The sequence below is a fragment of the Ochlerotatus camptorhynchus genome, unplaced genomic scaffold (genome assembly GCF_037179485.1).
Source record: "Ochlerotatus camptorhynchus isolate MF236.1 unplaced genomic scaffold, CSIRO-AGI_Acam_v1.1 ptg000085l, whole genome shotgun sequence".
NCBI classification, from domain to species: domain Eukaryota; kingdom Metazoa; phylum Arthropoda; class Insecta; order Diptera; family Culicidae; genus Ochlerotatus; species Ochlerotatus camptorhynchus.
The window spans coordinates 3128841-3152153 of NW_027040575.1; the positions used below are offsets into that span (position 1 = coordinate 3128841).

The 23313-nt window shown below is 39.2% G+C and overlaps 1 protein-coding gene across 5 annotated transcripts in view; it reads left to right on the top strand.

Annotated features, from left to right (window-relative positions):
* cg (combgap) overlaps positions 1–23313 on the top strand; it is a 75498-nt gene that overhangs the window by 24383 nt on the left and 27802 nt on the right. For all 5 annotated transcript variants that reach the window (XM_065218302.1, XM_065218305.1, XM_065218301.1 and 2 more), the window contains exons 3-4: positions 20888–21030; positions 21261–21331. In XM_065218302.1, coding sequence (XP_065074374.1) covers positions 20888–21030; positions 21261–21331 — 214 coding nt within the window. The remainder of the gene's footprint in view (positions 1–20887; positions 21031–21260; positions 21332–23313) is intronic.

Genomic DNA, 23313 nt, shown 5'->3' on the forward strand with positions numbered 1-23313 from the left:
ACATTACCATGTCATCACTATTACTAGCAAGCATGTTCACGCACTTTTACCAACTCTGTAGCACGTGCAATTGCGTACAGGAGTAACAGACAGACGAGATTTGTTTTGCAAACATTACAGTGTAGTGTTTGTTCCTTTCGGAGTTTTTTTTTTGTCTCCATTCACTGTTCACCAACATGTGTGACTATTATGTATTAGTACCTACTGCTGTGAATAAAGTTTAACCGCATAGTAGTACTCTTGGTGCTTCTATGCTTAAATTTTTGTATACATAGAAAGCGAGACTGTAAAACCTGACAGGCGACTTAAGCCGATCTTGATTTACCAATGCAATCAATATTGGCGTTAAGAGAAAAAAAATTCACTTTTCATTGGATTCATTCGTATGACACAGAAAAGCGCGCCTTTTAGGCACATACCTACATACCGTCTCGAAGATCCCGAAGAGAGAAGACTGTGTTCACGGTCACCGACATGTACATTGGTTGCAGCAGCACCCTACTAAAACATGAACATGAACGATGACGGAGGGATTCTGCTGGTTGGTGTTGAGGTGCCGCTGCTCTGCTGCTGCGCCTTCGTCTAATACACGCACATTCGTTCGGAATGCCGTACTCTGTTAACCGTTTCTTCGCGTCGGTTCAGTTTAGGTATACTCTACTACTCTGGTACATGGTAGCTGTAATATATATGACAAGAATAAAGCGAGGGGCTCGTTGAGAAAGTGACGAAGGAACAACTACAACAGGAAACGGTTGTAGAAGACCGTATACAGCCTAGTGTGCAAAATGGTTGAAATTGTACCTACTGATGGAGCATTTCAAGCAGTATAGGTGGTTTGTTTACATTTTCCATAAGCAATCATAAATTTCGAATGTTTGCTATGGAGTGAACAGCATCAAATTCGATTTTCCCTATTTGGGTTCCATCAAATCTTGTTAAATTGGCGTAATGTCATGACCCTATTGTGAAAAGATCCAATTGTGTCGATTCGTCGTTTTTACAATCAGATAAAAGGGAATTCGTCATCATGCTCACATAGCAAGTGACGAGCACAAATTACGGCAATTATTCAATGTAGGATGATGGCCATCAGTCGAAATGAACGACAATAATTTCAATTGACTAAGTGAGTTTAATTGGATGGTTCTGTCAGTTGACTCTCGTCGAAAGAGTCAGTTTGAACATACTGTTTGTGTACGGGGTTTTAGAATCATTCCAATGAGATGCTTGTGTTGCTTCCATGGCAGCAAAATGCTAACTGAATTAACAGACTACTACAGCGCGCAATCGAATATTTATAATCCGTCCGATGTTGTCAGACAAACATGATTCGGAGACAAACACATTCGATATGCAAATCCCATCTGGATTCGATTGGATTTCGAGCCGATTGTTTGAAAACAAATGCACGTGACCGCCTCGTATGCGGGCAGTGACCTACCTTGCTGCGCTGGTATTCCTTTCTCCAATACCTTTACCCACCATACCGTCGTCGCGTCGTCGTATGGTGGCATCAGTGAAAACAGCAGTAGCAGCATCATTAGTCTTTGTGGCATAAATTTTGCCACTACTTCAAACGTGAGGTTTGGCCTCGAAAATTGAAAACATTCGCATTCGGTTTTGATTGTGTTTGCCGTACCTCGCTCAATCTGGTAAATCCGTGCACCGCGGCGCCACTCACCACACCAGCTTGCTTCACGCGCTACACGACTCTGTCCTGATATGTCGATGTTGGTCACCATCCTAATGGCGAATGTGTGTTTGTTTGTTTGTTTATTCCATGGTACATATGGCCTCATCGAAACAAAACTGGTCATATCGCACATAACAATTCACTCGGTGCACAACCACCTTCACTATTCGATGGATATTGGTGGTGTATGCGGCGAGTCATCAGTGTAGGATTGTATCAACAGTATCTTAATGAACGTTTAATTAGCAAAACAAACACATCTTTTAATTATGGATGTTCATTATATCTATGCCAGAATGAGTTCGAGCTCTTATTCTATAACTTACGGTCGGTCAGCATTCACTTACTTTATCAAGGTGCATTACTAAATTATAATTCATGATTGTTGCATTCGACACCAATATACTATATCACGTTTATTTGTGTGAATAATAACTCATGCTCATTATATTTAAGCTGCATTACGGAAAGCAACTGACAACAGTTTTTCGTTTATATGTATCAATAATGCCTACTCACAAGCGCAATGTTGCTGTTATGACTGAATTAATCGGTCGAAGCACTTTGATATTGAAGGGGTTCTGAACTTCTGAATGAATTGCACTCGGCATAAACTTATACTTTTTGATAGTGATGATAGTGCTGGTATTGGGCTTCTAGTGGTAGCTCACCTGACCCACAATTTGTACTTACTCATCTCTGTTGGCTTGTGCGGTTGCTTATGTGTTTCGTTGTGTTGTTGTTGTTGTTGTTGTTGTTGTTGTTGTTGTTGTTGTTGTTGTTGTTGTTGTTGTTGTTGTTGTTGTTGTTGTTGCTATTGCTATTGCTATTGGAATAATAATACTGATGCCTACCAACAAACAACTTAACGCCGGTTGTTGAACTAGTGTTGTGTTGTGATAGCTGCAGTGCAGAGCTGCCAACCAGCCACCACCACCGCGCATCGGTTTCTCCGGTGATGGTATACCATCGGTATGTGTAAAATAAATGCAAGCACACTACAAACCCCACTTGTACGGAAATATGATCACGTACCATCAGAATGAGGAGTGATGTGCGCTTTGCCCACGCGGTCCTCCGAATGGTGTGCGTGTGTGCAGCTGTGGCCAAGATCAAAGTAGTGTAAAACATAGTTCTCAAGCACGTGTAGCGCGTTGCACCGGTGACAGTTAATCATCGATAGCCTGTTGATGAGTGCTTCTTTCACTGCTACCGATATTGATAACATTTTAGCACTTTAAAATGACGCTGTCAAAACTGTGGTTTTGACAGTTCAGGGAGCTTGTTTACTTGGACTTAGACGTTTTTTTTCGGTGGCATTGCTATGACTGTTTGTGCTCTAAAAATGATCTGCATTGAAGTGTTGCAGCTTGACGACATCCTAGTGCACATTTTACAATAGTTTCATAACCATTCCGTGCAATGATCTATTAAATGTGTTAAGAGTAATTAGGTAAATTTTGGCATTTGAATGTCATTTTTCTTGCGTTTCCATAGCGTGAGAGAGAGAGGATTGTCGTTGCTGGTATTTAAGATGATTTTGACATTTTAAGATTATTTTTGTGTTTCAATCGTTGTTGGTGTGAAGATTTTTTGTTACTCAGACCATTTTGACGTGTTCAAGCATTTTCAGGGGAATTTTTTTGACAGTTTACAGTTTCTTCATGCTATGCCGGAATTTGGCATTTTCAGATGCTCTTCCGTAGTTATAAATTGAGAATTTGTATATTTTGTGGCAAGCACAATGCTACTCTATGCCCAAGGAGGTCGAGAAAATTTCCAACCCGAAAGGTTTCCTCGACCGGACTGGGGATCGAACCCGCCGCTTCTGGCTTGGTAATACCGTGCCTTTACCGACTAGGCTATCTGAGGCACCCTCAGATTTTACCGGTGATATAAATGTGCACAATACTTTGTCAGCACCGTGATTCCTTCAACAAACGTGAAGTGTACACAAAATAGAGTGTGATTGTAATACTTTCGTGTCGTTGAATTAATTTTTTACAAAAACTCACACTTATAACCGGTGCTGTGTATCCGTCGGTTGCACCTCCTGACCTACATCACAGGATTCCTACCGTGTGCGATATGGATGGCAGTAGCAGTGCGGTCGTCGGTGGTTGGGATTCGGCATTCCACTCATTGAAGAGTTTGTACGCTCTCTGTTCACCTACATATACTGCTGATCAATGACCTTGACCCACATACAAGCGTAGGACCTACCGTCGGAGCTCGAAAATAAAACTCTGTACGTAGCCCCCTCATAGTCAGTATGTATGCTATCTGGTCAGATTATGTGAGGGAAAGAACGCACATTCCTATTCGAATCTACATGCTTGTACTACAACATAGCAGAGCCGTGCAAGGGTAGTATGAAAGACTTCTTGTACCACACCACATTATGGTGGCAGTTGTCTAGCAAGCTGAAACTGAACAGCCTTCAATGTATGTATTTTGTGTGTTCGGATCGAAATTCTCACGTTTTAGGTGACGCTACTTATACCGGCGTCTGTCTTTCTCTATGTCACAATACACGTACCTAAAATTTATTTAAAAAAAATGTAAACTCTCACTGTTTGTTCAAAGGATTTGTTTCAAACTACCCATACATCACGTATTAAGCGGAATAGCAGATTGAAGAAAACTGAACTCACCAATCGAAAAAGTTCAACATCTATTTACATTGCCTTTGGGCTAAATACACGCGAGCCTATTCCATACTCAACTCCAGCATCAACGAGCGAAGCAACATCGACTTTATAAGCGATATTAACATTCTCTTGTTAATGTCGAGGTTCAACATCAACAACCGGTACCACACCAACGAAAACTCGTTTTGTCCTCCAATACACATACCCCGTGCTCTCACTGCTGAGTTGTTTGCGTGTTCAGTGTGTTTCTTCCACCTGCCGCCACCATCAGTCCCATCGAGCTACCACGGAGCATGACGTTGGTTGTGAGTGAGTTGGGCAGCATATTTGAATTAATATCATGTTTCGCGCTTATGTAGAGGCTGAATCACGACAACGTAGATCCATCGTCGTTGTCTTTGCCGAAACCTTTGCTAGGGTCCATCGTGCATGCGTCTGCTCTTACAGGTTCGTTCGACCGTGGTCGTGTCTTTTGTCAAATTGCGCGACATACTTGCAGGAAAACATGAGAATTCAAAACACGACATCTTTCACAATCGCTGCTATACCATCGCAACGCGAATGAAGACATCCAGAGCGCGAGAGCGAGCGATTGGCTGTTTTGCATTCATAAAATAACCTCTACCTCTATCCGACGGCGACGACGACGACGACGACGTGACAAACGGGGTCGTCGAGTATCAGAGTCAGAGTCGTTGATCAACTGAAGCGATTTTTTGTTGAATGTCGCATTGTTCCCGCCGTTGGCAGTGCTAAACTCATGCTATGAATTGAGGTTGTGGTTTTGTAATTCAAGCCAATATTGCACAAGAAGGGTTAGACCGCCAATTACGTCACGGTGGAATGATGGTTTATATCACGCACATTTAAGTCGAAGCATCATTTATGATTGAACTCATCGAGTTAGTCAGCGCAAAGTTTCTCGTCACGATACTTCATCCTTCTCTGCTTGGTGCTGCACAGTAGATGAACGTTGAATTTCTTTTAAAACAATGTACTGAATGCATTTCGTTTTCATGAAAGCTATCAATTCCATTCGATAGTTTGTGCTGCTACCTATTAACGAAGTATTTCATGTTGAGTGTTAACCACAAAGTTAGCGTCGTTAACCGTTAATGTTGGTATTTTAATATATCTATTCCAGAAATTATAATGATCACACACTGTAAACATATAACTATGAACTAGCTTCTTAACTTTTGTTAATTGATTGAATCTATGTTACAAGTGTTCATTATCTTTGAACATCTTTAACTTTGCGAAGCTTTCATCCGGCATAGCTCTGACTATGTCAGTCACTAGGATCGAAGTGATGAATATATAAAAACATCGATGAAAACTTGTACACCTGAAAAATCTGCATCAATTAAATCATCTTTGGATCCCAGAATGTTTACAGACAAAATTTCAGCGAACATTCAGTAACAATTTTGCAATTTTTAGATTCCCCAACAAAGTTATTGTCAGTTTTTTTTTACATAGCACTTTGTCTTTGTGGACTATATTGGGGTGCAAATAATAAAAAAAAAATGTGTGACAAAATAGTGTCAGGTTTTAAACTCTTATAACTTGGCCATTTACGGATAGATTTCAATTATATTTACACCATTTGATTCAGATTTGATGTAACATTTGTTTGTTATAAAGATGATAATAGTTTAACGTTAGTAAACATTTGAAAATTGATCAAAATTTTTTGCGGCACCTAACCAATTATGTGCTTGTTTGCTATGACTATCGCGAGAACACCAAGAGATAGTGAGGTTATAAAAGAGCGTACCACGACGTTTTGTTTCAGTTCGTCTGCGGATGTGGTCACAACGTTATACGCCGTAAATAAACTATGCGCAATTCGTATGAAAAGTTTGGGCTATAAGAACTGTGCAAACTCAATCCTCACCAAAGAAATCCATTTGGGAAGGCATTTTTGTCCAGCACCTTCCGGACGTATTAAACCTGTCAAAATCCTTTCGTAAAATTACAATGTTTGGGCATTTTGTATGGAAAAATAGTGAATTATACAAATATCTCACCAATACTGACAGTCAAATAATAATCCTTCGAAGATTTACCTAGACAACAAAACAGGAAAAACGACTAGCGAGATCAGTAACTTATTTGCTGAGTTTTTTTTTCAGGATATTTACAGAAGTCATGATGACCAAGACCGGGATTACCAGCATTTCTCATACCTTCCTGAGCCAATGAGAGATATTGTAGCTAATAATGTTACCCTCAACGAAATCTTACATTCTCTAAATACATTGGATGCATCAAAGGGTGCAGGACCATATGGATTGCCACCAGTATTCTTGAAATCAGTATCGCAGGAGATAGTAAAGCCATTGTTCTGGCTGTTCAACTCTTCTCTGCCATCAATTTGGAAGAAATCGTATTTTATTCCAATTTTCAAAAGTGGAAAAAAATCAGACTCAAAAAATTACCGTGGAGTTGCTATATTGTCCTGCATTGCTAAACTCTTTGAATCTATAATAAATCAAAGTGTTTTTGCACAAGTTAAACATTTAATTATAGGCAAAGAGCATGGTTTTGTTAAAGGACGTTCAACGACTACTAATCTGTTGAATTTAATAACATTTTCTATTAACGCAATGGATAAGGGACATTGTGTTGAGGAACTATAAACTGACTTAAGTAAAGCGTTTGATAGAGTTGATATCCCTCTTTTGCTATTAAAATTATCTAAGTTAGGTTTTAGTCAACATTTATTAAAGTGGATTCAGTCATACTTGACCGGTAGGACATAAAGAGTTAGATTTGAAGGAGATTTGTCGTCAGTAGTCAATATAACATCTGGTATGCCACAAGGTTCCCATCTTGCACCATTACTGTCTATTCTATTTATTAATGATGTAGAGCACATATTGAATATTCTGAATGTCTCAATATATGCAGACGACCTGAATTTTTTCCTGGAAATTCATGAAACGTCTGATCTTGTAGTATTTCAACAAGTAATTGATAACTTTTACACTTGGTGCTCAAAAAGTTTATTAAAGCTTAATGTGAAGAAATTTAATTCCATTTCATTTACAAGAAAGAAAATTATTAGACAAGAACATGTAACAATAGGACAAAACAGAGTTGAAAGGTGCAATCAAGTTAGAGATTTAGGTGTTATACTAGATTCAAAATGAAGCTTTGTTGAACATTATAATAACATTATCTACAAGGCAAGCAACATGCTAGGGTTTATTAAAAGGTTTAGCTTTCATTTCAATGATCCATACACAATCAAAACATGATACGTTGCATATGTTAGGCCCCTCCTTGAGTACTGTAGTATAGTCTGGGCTCCATATCAATATACTCATTTAAACCGCATTGAATCAGTTCAAAAACAGTTTCTATTATGCACTCTAAGAAAGTTAGGCTGGACGAGTTTACCCTTACCATCTTATAAGTCTCGATGTATGTTGATCAATTTGGATGCACTTGAAAACCGAAGGCAGTTTGCAATGATAGCTTTTATAAACGATGTTGCAGCACGAATGCCACAGAGATTTTAGAAAATCTAAATCTAAAGAACAGAAATATGTTTTATATTAACAACCAAAGAACAAACTATGCCAGGAACGCGCCTTAAAATAGAATGATGTCTTGTTATAATGAACATTATGAAACAATTGATTTGACAATGAACAGAAATGCTCTTAAAAAATGTTTATTTTCGAGGTTAGTCATAGATTGAAAATTAAAATAGATGTTAAGTGTTTTTTTTTTGTAATTTAAACTGGTCTACATTTGATTGACGACGAATAAATAAACAAAGATGTCGTCAATCTTTCGACTTCCAATAAAACATCCAGGACATACGACCGATGAGGCTAACTCAAAAATTAGTACAATTTCACTCAAAATCGTAGAAAGCGGGATTACTTAATAAGTGGGGAACATTTTACGTATTTTAAGTCTATGAGCATACTTGTAGTCTGATTAAATGTGTTGTCAGTTTTTGTCATATTTGAGCAGATTATTTACGAAAATCGATGAAAATTGTCCCCACTTTCTAGGATTTTAAGTGAAGTGTTCCGGTCTTCATCAAAGTTGTTCAAATGGATTGGATGGTGAACAGTGCAGTTGTTCTAACTTGAAAGCTCAACCAGATAGAAAGTAGTTGTTTTTGGCGAATTTATAAGACCTATTGGATGGTGCGCAGTTTGGAATTCAGTCACCAGGGATGTAAATGTGCCTTTGAAATAATCCTCCGTTAATTTGAAATTTTTATTAGCTTTTCTTAATCTAGTCAGACGCACTTTGAATTTTATTTTGTTTTGTTTGTTATATGAAATGGATTTTAATTAGCGGATCGCCGCTCCGATTACTGTAAAATAAACATTATGCAGTTACCGAAAGATAATCAACTCAACATGTTGGTGCCTAATTTTATATGGAATAGGAAAGAATAATTAGAAAAAAATATTAGAGCGATCTATCATGATCCGCAAAGAAATAATCCTAGCTACTACATATAGCTGTGTTCAATATAATAGCAGATGGGGGCGACCCCGGCGTAGTGGTAACCATCCATACCTCTCACGCCAAAGTCACGAGTTCAAATCTCACCCCCGGGCAAGTCACGAATGACCCAAGAGTGTTAAAGTGACTATAATAAAAAAAATAATAATAATAGCAGAACATGCCGATTTCCATACAAAATGGTCAACTTTGACATGATGTAACTTTGTTAAATTATGATCAATTGAGCTGAAACGTTCGCCACAGAACTACAAATATGTTCAATTTTACGATTACAAAACAACACCTGCTCCAGCTGCGCATAGAACGCTTCTTTCTCGTCGTCTGGTCTCCCTTAGTGTGGGCAAAGTGCGTTTATGATGCTGTAGTTGAAGAAATGGCTCTTAATCCTCAACTTGCACATCCTCGCGTTGATCGGCTGCCAACCAATCACGCGTTGGAGCATCTTACCCAGCACTACAAAGCCGGTTCCCAGCTCGTTGGTGGTACCACAGCTCTGGTAGAAAGCCGCTCGATGCCCGCTTTTCCATGCCATTTGCCCCGTCCAGCAAAGTTCCTGCAGTGCTATGACTTTGAAGTTGCGTGGTTGAAGTTCGTCATAGATTAAACTATCGCAGCCCGGGTAGCCGAGCGATTTGCAATTCCATGTTCCGAGTTTCCAATCGTAGTCCTTATTTCGTCGCGTAAGTCTGTGCCGATTGTTCCGATCCGTATTTCTTTGTTCAGTATTTGCAAATTTGTTTTTTTTTTCAGGGCGGCTTGTTGGGCCTGCCCCAACCCCCTGTCTCGCCGGGGGACCATCGTGCACAACTCTGTTTAGAGTCCCACGCTGGCACTAGGACGGTGATCAGCCGATGAACCGCACCTCTATGGTGAACAGACGCTCGGGTTCGGTGAAGCATTTCCTCTATTACCGTACTATGGTTACCGCGCCAGTGTTCGCGTCGCACCTCTTCACTTTGCTATTGCCGTACTGGCAACATTGCCCAGGCTTCGCCACCCAGATGTGTCCATGTTTCAGCTGGTAATCTTTTGTTATCATATGATTCGGGGAGGCGTGCAGTAGGAACTTGTGAGGACCAGCGCTAGGTATTCCGCTCCTTCCAGGTTGTCAACTCACCATTTTGTAGCCTAATAATAACGAAACGTTGTGATTATAAATAAATTAAATAAATCAGTGCCAACATTTCAAAGGGCGTAATTCATTTTGTAAACAATGGCTATAGGTATCGATTTTTCGCAAATATAAGCCCATCCCTCCAAATTAACAATGCTAGCTGGTAAAGGAAACATTCCTCTACCTGCTGGTGTCATTAATCTTCATGAGTGAGCTTTTATTCACGAGAAATCGAGGGCTAAAGCCATTGTTTACAAATGTAATTACGCCCCTTTGAAATGTTGACACTGAAATCCCTGAATGCGACACAAATTCGTCATCAACAGTTAGAGTACCAAACCTGCCAACTACGTGTCGATGCTGCACGACTGTTCCGTTGTTGAGAAGCGAACTTGCTCACAGCAACGTCACATAGTTTGCAGGCTTGGTATTCTGATAGTTAAATCCGTCTTCCGACAACCTCGTAGAATTTGTTTTACATCTGTCAACTCATAAGCGAAGAGTTTTATCCATAAATGTTGTATGTATCTGTTTCTCTTCATTGTTAATTCGACAGTGAGCATGCATAAGGGCGAATACGCGATGATCGATTCTCTTCATCGATTTTCTCTTTGCATTGCTACAGCTAAGTGAAATTTTTTTTTATAGAATTTGTTCAATGTAGAGTAGTAACGGGTTGTATTGTCTATCAAAAGCAACAGCAAACGCAGCGAGAAACGTTAAATCTAGCGAGTTATTAACAAAAGAGAAAATCGACGAAGAGAATCGATCATCGCGTATACGCCCTTATGCATGCTTACTGTCGAATTCTCGTATGAAGGAAATTGGTTCCTTATGACGAAGTAGTGCTGCTATCAGTGTCTGTTTTTATCATTTACCATCACATGCAAGGAGTATCGCTTCAACCCAGTGTCGATGAATTGCGTTTGTTTTGAACATCTTCGTAGTTACGAAACGAGCGAAATGAACAAATGAGTTCATTATACATCAACGAATACGCGTTTGTTGATATTCACCAGTGCTCGATTATCAAACCCAAAATTGTCAAAATCAGAAGTGATCCTCAAAAGCAAAATAATCAACGACATTTTGGGCAAAATGATTATTTTGAATATTGTCGACCACACTGCCTAAATCATCGATATTATCATCAGATCAGCTTGAGGCAATAATTTACCGTCGACTTATGTCTAAAAACCACGTTCTTCAGCGCTATATTTGTTTAAAATGAAAATAATCATGTTGCATTTGATCCTCAATATCATCCCGACCAAGATGAAGACGAATATCAATATTTACAACAACAGAGGCGATAATGAGAATCCAGCCACGAATGAAGAAAAACAAATGTTATTTTTGATACTCAGAGGTTGCCTAGATCAAGGGAATTTGTTTATATCAAAATTCAAATTCATGCAAGTAGTTGGTCTATCTGTTAAGGTTTTCTTCATTTTCAGCTAAATTGAGTGTAGAAGAAAGGATTTTTATCAGCACTGGCTGCTATACCCCATGAGAAAAGATGAGATAATGTTTCTATTGGCAGCACACAACTGAGTCAGCTCCAGCATATGTATTTCCGATTTGCTCGTTAAAAACTTTACTGGCTCGATTGACGATTTGGCGCCAAACCACGTAAGGTTATAAAAATTATGCTTTCCGTATGCTTAATAGTCACGCTCTTCCACCCCACACCAAACTAATGAACCCTCTTGAGGCACCAACCAAACCAACACTGCATAGTGTCATTCGATATTTCAAAGTTCGCTCCCATACACTTCCGCTGATAAGTGAAATACTCACTCGTATTCCTCCCTCCCAGCAACCACCCAGCGCAAAACAAATGGTAAGTCATGTGTATTGTGAGGTGTTGCAGATTTGGCGGAGAGGGGAAAATCACACCCACAGGTACGCAACTTCTATCGGCTCGATGTTGCCACCTTCTTCACTTCACAAGAAGAGTAATGTTTTGATCTCAAAACTCACTGCCTCCTGCTCCATACACTCCAAGGAGAGCTTCCATTGTAAGTAGTGGAGGGGTGTGGGGTGTGTGTGTGTCTTGCGCTATGTTTTAGGAGTAAGAGTGGAAAGTATGCTTCTGTTTATGTACACTATCCAACCCAGCGCGGTATGAGCAAGCACAACACAAGGAACATCGCGCGACGCAAAGTTTGAATGAAATGGCCAATGTTGTGTTTTGAAACAGCAAACCAACACATGAAATGCGTACACACAGGACCTCAACTGCTTGCTCTGCTGATGATGCTGTCCTGATGTTGCTGGTGTGGCAACAAGACACCACCACCACAAAGCAGGGAATGAGCTATGTGTCCAGGGAGCTAAGCTCAGTTTCTGCGTTGGGAAATGTTCATCACCACCCACAGCCACAGCGAGGCGATCCTTTGCGCCTGTCGGAGATGGAGTCAGTAGATATGCGAACGATATGAAAAAGCAATATCACAAATGCACTCATCTCTACCACCCACACACACATTTCTCATATCATCGTTGCACGTTTTTGTGTCGTCAGCTAATAAGAAAATGGGGAAAGGGGGTCTCAGTGGAGTGCATTTCATACCACCAACCGATCCGGTCTCTATGTGTAGCAAAAGAAGCACACAACTTTTTTGTGCCTCCCGCATAAGTTTTATAATACATTCAATTTAATAAATGCTTGTCGAACGGAACGAAGCGCGCATACATTCAGGCGACGTAGATATTCTATGAAATGTATGTGTTTCATTCAAAGGGGAGGACCCTTTCATTGTTTTTGTTTGATGATGCATACCGTGAGCCATAGGCAACGATCCCGATGTGTACAAAGTACCGGGCGGCAGACCGAAAAGAGTAGAGAATGATGAAGCTTTATTGCATGTTGGTCGCGAGTATATCTGCGTTCCGTATGTTCGCTTCATCCCGTAGACCTGTAGCGTAAGGGAATTTGAGCGCCAACTTTTGTTTGCACAGACTGCCAGCGTTGGAAGATACAGCGCACGGAGTCCGGCTACCATAGCACTCTGAGGAAATCAGCAACAGTGATAAATTGCATTCGTGATTTTAGGGCAGGCACGGACAGAACCCCTTCACCCGGGAGCAAAAATGGTTACTGTTCTGCCGGCACAGGAAAATAGTAGTTATTATGGAAATTAATACTTGTCAGACAAAGGGAAAGCGTCTGGCATTTTCCCTAATTGCGTTCGGCCTCGGTGGGACGATAGATTCTATGAATAAAATAAGACCACTGCCCGTCCAGGTTGAACGATAAATATTAGGTACTACCGTTGGGTATGAGTGCTCGTTAACTTTTGAACCGTAGGTACCTACAGTGGTGGCCTATAAATTAGCACAATAGGCCGATTTTCATACAAACTAGCCAACTTTGGCATGTTGCAACAATATTTTGTTATGATCAATTGAGCTGAAATTTTGACACAGAACTACAAATATGCTGAATTTTGCGTGTACGTAATATCCAATTATTGGAAGCTCTTGCCGGAGATTGACGGGCTACTTGAAAATGGCCAACAAATTAGCACATTTATAATTCGAAATTGCCGTATATTTGTAGTTCTGTGTAAAAATTTCACTTCAATTGATCATAACAAAACATTGTTGCAATATGCCAAAGTTGGCTAGTTTGTATGAAAATCGGCCTAATTGTGCTAATTTAAAGGCCACCACTGTATGTGTTCGATTTGCGCCGAGAACAAAGGTGACCAGAGGACGCTGATAGCCACAAGCAATCAACGAACTGGCATAGTGTATGTTCCTCTGAGAATTGACGGTCGATACTGATAAAATATAGTACCGTGCGGTGCCCGTTCACCGCTTGATATTTATGCTCTTTAAATTGCGAGGTGTACATGAGATTTATCAGAAATACGTCTTCCACAGCGATTCACCTTAATAGTTATGCTACATTTGAGGAAATATATACTTATGGCTGTAAACTCCAACTCGGATTAACTTATAATACCGTCCCTATTTGGATGATCTGCAAAGTGTGTTCTTAGAATCGTGTTGATTAACTCTTATGGTCGACATCAAAGCAGCCGGACATTCTTGATCGGGATTTAATCCGAGGATAATACCGGTTGGAGCTTACCACAATTAGAGCATTTATTTATGATGTATCGTAATTTAAGTTCTTCTAAATTCTAATACGTTGGAATCAATGGCGTCGTCCTAACCTCAATCTACCTGTTCAACAACTCTCAAAACGTAAACAAATATAACTTCCAATGTATACAATGCAGAACTAGAAGAGCCTGTATCTTTTGAAACTGATTTGAATGTAAACATGACCGCAAATAACGTTTTCAAAGTTGTTGAACAGGTAAACAGTGAGATTTCGCGACGCCACTGGTTGAAATGGTTCTGATTTTGGCTGCAAAGGTGAAGGAAGGAGCTGTGTTGTCAAAATGAAAAATTAAATGTTTTCTCATAAATTTCGGCAAATCCGTTGGTGGTGAAATGAGCTATTATATTTGGCAATTGACTTACGAAATTGGCTGACGAAATGATCCGCACTTACCATCACTACCAATGAGCAACATTCAACAGATTAAAAACAATATGGATAATATTTGAATGTTCGTTTAAGCAGCAGCCAAGATCTTAAAATGTAAGATGCATCTTCGGAAACAGGGTCAGAAGTCCTCCAGGAACACCGGGAAAAAGTCGAGACTTTATTATTACTAGTAAAAATCGGAAATATATAAAAGTGCACATGTAAAATCGCACAATAAAAAAGATAGTCGGTTGGTTGAGATAGGTGCCTATTTCCAAGCAACCCTGTTTTCATTTTGGCGTTTAAAGACCATTGTAATGTTTTCGGCCGTTCTTACTCATTTGACGGTGGTTAAGACTCCATTCCGATCATTTCTCGGAAAAATTTCAAATATACATAGGTAATTTTGTAAACATTATTGCCTTTAAACGTCAATTTGTCGTTTAAATGCTCTAATTTTTTAAGATCGCAGTATTTGACGGAATCTCCGGTCCTTATTCGGAACGTTTCCAGAGTTCTCAGAAAGTATTTGAGTATTCCAAACCTCACAAACTCTGTAAGTTCTATATCTTTTCAGAACTTCCACGAACTTATCAGTTCCCTGAAAAACAATTAAGATGTATAGGGTACGGCCCCGGTGTAATGGTGAACATCCATATCGCTCATAGCAAAGTCTTGAGTTCACGTTTTTTACTACACTCGCTTCGTTTTCGTGCGCGACAGTCTATTTGTATTCGTACTCTCATGCTCTATTGTCGTCTCTCTTACACAACGCAAACGGTAGAACAACATTCGAGCAAAAGTAAAATCATCAAATAACATTCATATGACATGTGTGCTTTCGTTCTAATTCCTCAATTTGGTGTAAATTAAACCATTTCTGATCAGAAATGTTATTACTAGGACATCGTTGCTTGCTATTTTCAAAATTCACACAAGCGCAATCAGAAATTCTTATTATGAGAAACGGTTTTCGGCGACAGTGTCATTGACAGAGCCTGTCATATGACATTTTAGTTATGTTCTGTAATTTGATAGCTTGTTTTGCAAGTGTCGGAAGCAAAGGCAGTCGATTATCACAGAAAATGCGTCGACTACGGTGACCGCTTACAAGAATGCTCTGAACCTGTCCAAACTCGCAAGTGTACATTTTTCGCCAGCGACCGTAAAACGAATCCATTTTAAATCTTTTTGGACTTGTCATGGCTGATATGCCATACCACTTCTAGCTTTCTAGAGCACAAATGGATTTGTAACTCCTTGTGAGCTGCTGCAGCAAACGTGAAGTTCAAATTTCATTGTTGTATATTTTGTGAGAGCTGATAGTGCTATTAATAAGGATTCTACAGTGATTCTTAGAATTCATCTTTTTCTCAACTAAATGAGTAGTATAACCATTATATTTTAAAATATAGACGAGAAAAACCTGGAATTATTACATGGCAATTCCGTTGCCACCCTGGGAAAAATTACAGTTTTTTTCACTTCATAGAGAATTTTTTTTTTTGCATTGATGAATTAAAACAAACAATTGGGTTAAAATCCAAACCTGCAGTTTCAGAGAGGGATAATAGAGAAGGTTTTACGTCAAACGAACTGTCAATCATGCAACACTTTTGTTGATTGCATTGTCAGTTTTCTTAGAAACAGTGTACGCATACGTTGCTAAGGCAGTTTGTTTTGAAATCGTTGCTCCTACATTAGGGTGCTTCATTCTGAAAAAAGTGATGAATTTCTGATGGGCCACCCTCCAGTTCGATTCATAGCCCCAAAATATGAACCTGTGCAAAAATTGGTAAAGATTGATGAAGGTTTAGAGGTCGCGCCAATGATTTGAAATTTGTATGGGAATTACTATGGAAGAATTTAAAAAATCGCTTATATCGCTATAACTTTGCTTCTACTTGTCCAAATGTCGAAAAAATTTAGTATGTTATTGCTATGGCAATAAACAAAAAGCCTACAGTTGCTACGCTCAGTTTTGCAGCGTATCAAGAATTATAAAAATGTGAAAAAATGGCAAAATAGGGTAAATTGACAGATGAATATGTACAAGGCAACAACGCCAATTTCATCGCAACAACAACAGGCTTGTTGATCATTGTCATGACAACCACATATTTTTTTTTTCAACGTTTGGACAACTACAACCAAAGTTAGAGCAACGTAAACGAAAATCAATAATTTCCCATGCTAATTCACCAAAATCTCCATACAAAATCCAAATCATTGGCGCGACCTCTAAACCTTCATCAATCTTTACCATTTTTTGCACAGGTTCATATTTTGGGGCTATGAATCGAACTGGAGGGTGGCCTATCAAAAATTCATCACTTTTTTCAAAATGAAACACCCTATCCTACATACCTATATCCTAGATCGTCACTATACTGCAGACTATTCGGTTTTCTTCAGAATAAGGCTTCTAAAGTTGGGCATAATGCTATTATTTACATTAAAATAAATTGACCGCGCACACATGTCCCACCTCGTGCGTTTGTTTTCGTATCTTCTACTTTTCTAGTCTAGAAGATCTAGTTCTAGTAGATGATTCCAGTTAGAAGGTTAAACAGAATCGTCAGTATGTGGGCAAAAGCAGCACACGGAGGAGGAAGGCAGAAAATCTCGTGGAAGCTAATTTAAAGGGACAAAACTCGATTAGTGCTTTGGTGTCACATTGGAATACATTGGAAACTAGATCATTTAGAGGGGCAAGACAACTTAGATATACTTGAAAATCAGTGGCGTTTCCTCAATCTACCTGTACACTAGAAACACTGGAATAAGAGACCAGCGGAGACACTGTTATGATTCCAATCGAACTGTCAAAAGCGGTTCCAATCTGCAATGTTTACAAATGGTTTGCTTCAATTAGGGAGGCGTATTAAAATCATTTAACAATCACTCATGAACTCGCTCGTCGATGCATTGGCGAAGTCACTCGCAAGCAGTTACAAATGCAAGTGATGCCAGGATTGCTTTGATGTTTAGCTTGTTGCCAAATTCATGATTTTTTTTTCTCCGCTGGTCTCTTATTTCAGCGTTTCTACTGTGCACCAACTCTCAAAACATAAACAATATATTGCATAAAATATTGCTTGCAATAGATAGATATCGAGTAAACTAGAAGATTAAGTGTATTTTTCAACCGATTCGAGTATGAATATGGTAATGGTTAAATTTCGTGCAACACGAGAAAAGGGCCTATCATTGTTGATCGATTATCTTTATCAATTTCTCTTTCGCGAGTAACCCGACTGCAAATGAATTTCCCATTGAGTATGTTGTTACAGGCGCAAGAGAACATCATCTTCTGTCGAACTGTGCTGCGAGCTTAGCGAGAAATTCGTTTATGTTGCCGTGGTAAACCAAAGAGAAAGTCGATGAACAGTATCGATCAACGAGGATAGGCCCTTTTCAAATATTACGGGAGAATTTGGTTTTTAAATTTGGTGCCCAGGTAAAAAGTGAAGTTACGGCACGCCACTGTTGAAAATATCAACGAAAATATTTCAGGTGAATCGCTATGGAAACTATGTTTATGATTGACCGCATTATCATCTCGATATCAAAAGAGTACATATCCGGAGAACTTCGAGATTAGGGCGTAATTGCTTTTGTAAACAAACACGTCAATCACCGATTTCTCGCGAACATATTTTGATATATTTAGCCAAGGTGTCCCGCCCCTGGACAATTGGGATTGTGCAGTGCACAGAAATAAAACAACCAAAAATTAAGTTCATTTCACACCTCCATAGGATAACCCAAATTTGAGTGACAGCTACTAATTTCTATTAATACTTCCACTTGTATTTATCAACTGCAATGTTTTTTCACTTACAGCTTTTTCTACGCAAAATTAAGTTCCATTCATTCAAATTTGAGAATGTATCACATTACCCCATTTTCGCTTCTTGTACGGAAGAAGATGGTTGAGTTGAATTTTTCGTTCTATTTTTGACAATAGTGAGAGGGACAGTGTCGTACACCGAAAATAGTTTTCATGTAGCTTCCATTGGAATCGCAAATGATTTTCATCCATAATCAAAATTAATGGAATTCATCTGAATTTCACATTAACATTTATGCGATCACGTTAATTTCATATTATTTTTCATATGAATTTCATCGACCTCATAATATTCATGTGATTTTGTGGTGAGATTTGTAGCTATGTGATCACATCCCTAATAAAAATAACCATAAAAGAGAGCTTAACGATCCAGGGTATCATCCAAACCATTTGTGGGATAGTTTACCCATCCGGGATACAGTTCGTTTATGATATTTGTTTATTAGCGATGAAAGCTATGTGAAATTCACATGGTTTTCATCCATTAGATATGTGATAAATTTTATGAGTGTATGACTGTTAAAAAACCCAAACTTTGGGTAGTTTTATTTGTCTGTGTATGATGCATTACCGAAATTGGTGGATGCAACGGACGAGTACAACGACCAATAGGTAATGTTTGTAAACACAAGGTGTTTGAACGCGCTTTCCACGTCTTCGCAACTTGCTGGCGTAGTCTGAGTAGGCCTCTAGCGGCACAGCTGTGAATGGGGTGACGCAGAAGCACGTGCTTTTCTCACTACTTCATGTAAGGTGGAGTAGTAGAGGAACACACACTGGATCAGCCAAGCCTGGGTACTGTGGCTCACCGCGGGGATGATTGGGTGCTATGTGTAGCGGGGATGATTGGGTGGCATGCAGCAAAACCTCACATCAACATGTTGGTTGGTGATGCTTGTTGCTGTTCATTCCTGCAACCGGCCGCCGGTTTCATGGTGGTTGACGTTGTGGAATGAAGCTGCTATGTCGGCGTGGTTTGCTGTGATTGCCTATTATTATTTGGTATGCTTTTTACTTCTTCCTGAACTCTACAAGCCTTCCGCCAGTCTCACGTTCGATGCAACTTCGTCGTCGTCAGGTTGAACCGAATGAACTTCACTCACAGCTACTACTAGCTGCAAATAGAGTCGTGGTCGTGTCTGCGAATAGTAGGATTGTTGCTGCTGTAGGTTGTACACATGATGATGGTAGCTTCCAATTTTGCACGTTTATAAAAACGGATGGTGGATGTGGTATACGCACATACACACAAATGAGACACAGTACACAGAGGTAACATCCACCATCCGACGCGACGTCCCTTTCTGACTGGGTGAGGGAGGAGAATATCCTACTACACAGACTACACACAACCCAGTGACCGAGATCTGTTCCCTATCACGGTGAGTGTGTGCCACACAGCAAAGAGCACACAGAGAGGATGCTCAAACGAAAGCAAACATCGATGATGACGTAAACAAAGCACAGCTGATTTTGACACTCTGTTTTCATCCTTTGTCAACATGTGCCTTGCACACAAACGGTCGGTCGGTCCTGAAAGCAACAATACATTACTCGCTTTTCCTGTGTTGTGTTCCATTTTTATGTGTGTATGTTATAAATAATTTAGCTTCAATTTCAATAAAGAGGGAATCACTTTTGAACAGTTCTCGACCAACAATTGGAGAGGGCCTATCAGCTTTTATAAACAAAACTTTGTACGCTCTTTCCTCGCAAACCGAAGGACGCCCACGCAAATCAATAGCATCATCGTGCAGTTTTGTTTACAAACTCTGTTAGGCCCTTTTCAATTGTTGGTCGAGTGTTTCATAGCTCCATCGCGTTCAATGTTTGTGTGTTGTACACTTTGTTTGTCGGGTATGGTGGTGAACCTGTATGTAGCATCACCACCCTACCCGACAAACAAACTGTTCTGGTAACTGGTCCTACCTGTTATCCTTCCACCTTCATTCATTATTAAAGCAAGCATATTATGTGAGGTCCTTCTAACATTTGCACCACGGTCAGCTTGTAACGTTCACACGTGAATTTGCGATCTATATTTCTTGCTTGCAATTATACGACCGACATTGATTGGAAAATTACCTTAAGTTATCCAATCACAACATGTAAGAAACATTTGAACATTGTAAATTTGGATAAGACTCGCGAATGTTTAACAATTTATGTACATACATTATTCAGTATTGGTGGAACTCTGATTGGAATTAAGCGTTTTATTTATCTCAAGCACAAAACTTGAACCGAACATGACAATATAAATTGAATCTCTTTTATTATCCCTCATGCAGCCTATTCATTAAGCCTGAATCTGATTTACCACATGTTTGCTTCTTTTCTCTCTCTTTCTTTTTCATATTGTATTATGTTGTTGCGTCGTGCGATGCCTGTTTTTGCCCAAAATACAACCACATCATTCAACAAAATCACATCATCACCAAATCACTTCCAACAACAACAACAACAAAAAATCACCGTCCTAAAAAAACAATATCAAAATGTAAAAAATCATCCACCCACCCCATCCGTGTTGTGTTGTGGCCCATTTGTCCTGATACAGATGCCATACTTGCAGTTACCGGACGGTGCTAGCATTATAGTGCAGAAAGATGCCAAGGGTACGATCACGCACGCCAACAAGGGTGTCCGGAGGATGATCGTGGTCAACGATCCGTCAGCGTTACAGCAAGGCACAACGCAGCGGTAAGTGTATCTACCTTCCTTTTTTATTACATTACGTACGACCTCTCTTCCACCAATTCCGTTTAAGCAAGTCGCGCCAAAACATTGCTATTCAATAGCGCCTTGGCGCGGCGGAGATCTCTCCGACGCGGCAAACTGCCTTAATGATTTATTGTTTCTTTCGGCAGTCGGTAGTTTTTTTTTTCGCGAGTAACTTTTTTATTTTTCCGTCACCATTTTTTATTTTGCAGTATTATCACCAGCAGTGGTGCCACGGCTACCGTTACAACTCATCCAGCAGTAAAGAAACACGAAGTTATAAGTGAGTACGGCGTAGCGGGGTTTGGTTAATTAGTCGCTTTTTGAACCGGTATATATATAGCGCTTTGAACTTTCTAAAAGTGCGATGCAAATAACTTTTTAAAAGCTGATAAGGAAACGGTTGCAGACTTGAAGCTATTACTATTACTGGTATACATTGGGGATATCTAACTTGTAGTTTGTGACTTTTAAAAAATAGATTAGCATTTATCTAACGAAATAGAGGCATAGCAAGAGCACCAAAATTGACTAACTAGGTTTTTATTTATGCAAATCTTATCTCATATTAATATCGTTATTCAAAGTCATTTCTCGGTTGACTGCCCCGCACAGCCAACAAACTTCTTATCCGATCTAATGACATCTAAAAACATTTTTTTCAGATGATATTTTTTGTTTGTAGTTCGGTTATTGTAAGAAACATTTTATAGAACATAGCACCGTTAGGGTCTTCTTCTTTATCTTATTATTGGCTTTTCGCGATTTTTTTTCTCTATGGGCTCTTATGGATAGGACAACATAGTGTTGGTATTTGTCGTGACATTTTCTGAACAAAGTAGGAAACTTTTCGTGTACATTGTAAAAAATGTATAACTTATTTTCTTAAAAAAATGCTAATGGGACTGTTATGCCACAAGGGCAGTTCAGCAGGGTGGCAACTATATCCAGAACAACATGTGAAAAGGGCATACAAGCTTTTTGTAAACAAACCTTTGTAGGCCCTTTTCTCACCAACCGAGGGTCGCCCACGCAAAAAAGCAATATCATCGGGAAGGGGAAAGTGTCCCCTACCCGGTGATGTTAAAGGTTTGCGTTGGTATCATATGGGTGTCGAGAAAAGGGCATAAGAAGGTTTGTTTACAAAAAGCTTGTATGCCCTTTTCACATGTTGTTCTGGATATCTGAAAACCCAGGAGAGAGTCCTAGAATGTCTCAGAATCTGGCAGTTTAAATATTATTATTAATTTTTGACGTTGAAATCTTTTTATGTATTGGACAGGGTAACAAACCGGGAATACCGGAAAATATCTGGGAATTTGAAAAGTAACCGGGAAAACCCAGGAATTCGGCGAGAAAACTGGGTAAAATAAATTAACCATACCAAAGGAACAAATTTTTACACCAGAATTTAAGAATAAACCATTAAAACATAGTGATCCTTTACCAAATGAATGTCTTGCTCTATTTGCTGCATAATTTCTTCAGGTTCCCGTCTTATTATTTTAAGAATTTATTCCCTCAGCAATATTGCAAATTGTCGTTTCAATTGCAGATATAAAGTGCATGGTCCTTAAAAGAAAATATTGAAGATGCTGGACTTTGGAAACAAAAATTTGTAAAACCGAAACTGAATTATTCTTTCCGGGGTTTTAATTTTTCGTTTCAAAATTATCATGATATGAATTCCAGAATTAACTTAGAATTCTGCTCTGAATTGTCTTGAAATTCTTCTGAAATAAACCAGAAAACAATCGGCGTAATAATCATTTTAATTATTTTTTCTCCAAATCGTGATGCATTATTTGAAAAAAAAAAATACAATAAAAATTGTTATGTATCACAGATTTAAAAAAAAAGGTTTTAGTTTCAGACTGTACACTAATTTCAAAGCCCAGAGTTTTGGGATTGTTCTGCGTTCAATTTCGTTTTTTTTCGTTGAATATTAACAACGTGAAATTTCTTAAGATTTGAACCGGGAAAACCGGAAATTTCAAAATGAAATTTCACTGGCCACCCTGGCCATGGAGGACACTTCTCTGAAATTATAGAAAAGTTTCAAGTCTCAATCAAAGTATCAGAATCTTGTGAATTTTGGTTAATCTTGGATAATGCATTTCTATGTACGGAATCGGGGGCGACCCCGGCGTAGTGGTTAGCATTCATACCTCTCACGCCAAAGTCACGAGTTCAAATCTCACCCCGGACAAGTCACAAATGACCCAAGAGCGTTAAAGTGACTAAAATTAAAAAAAAAAAAAATGT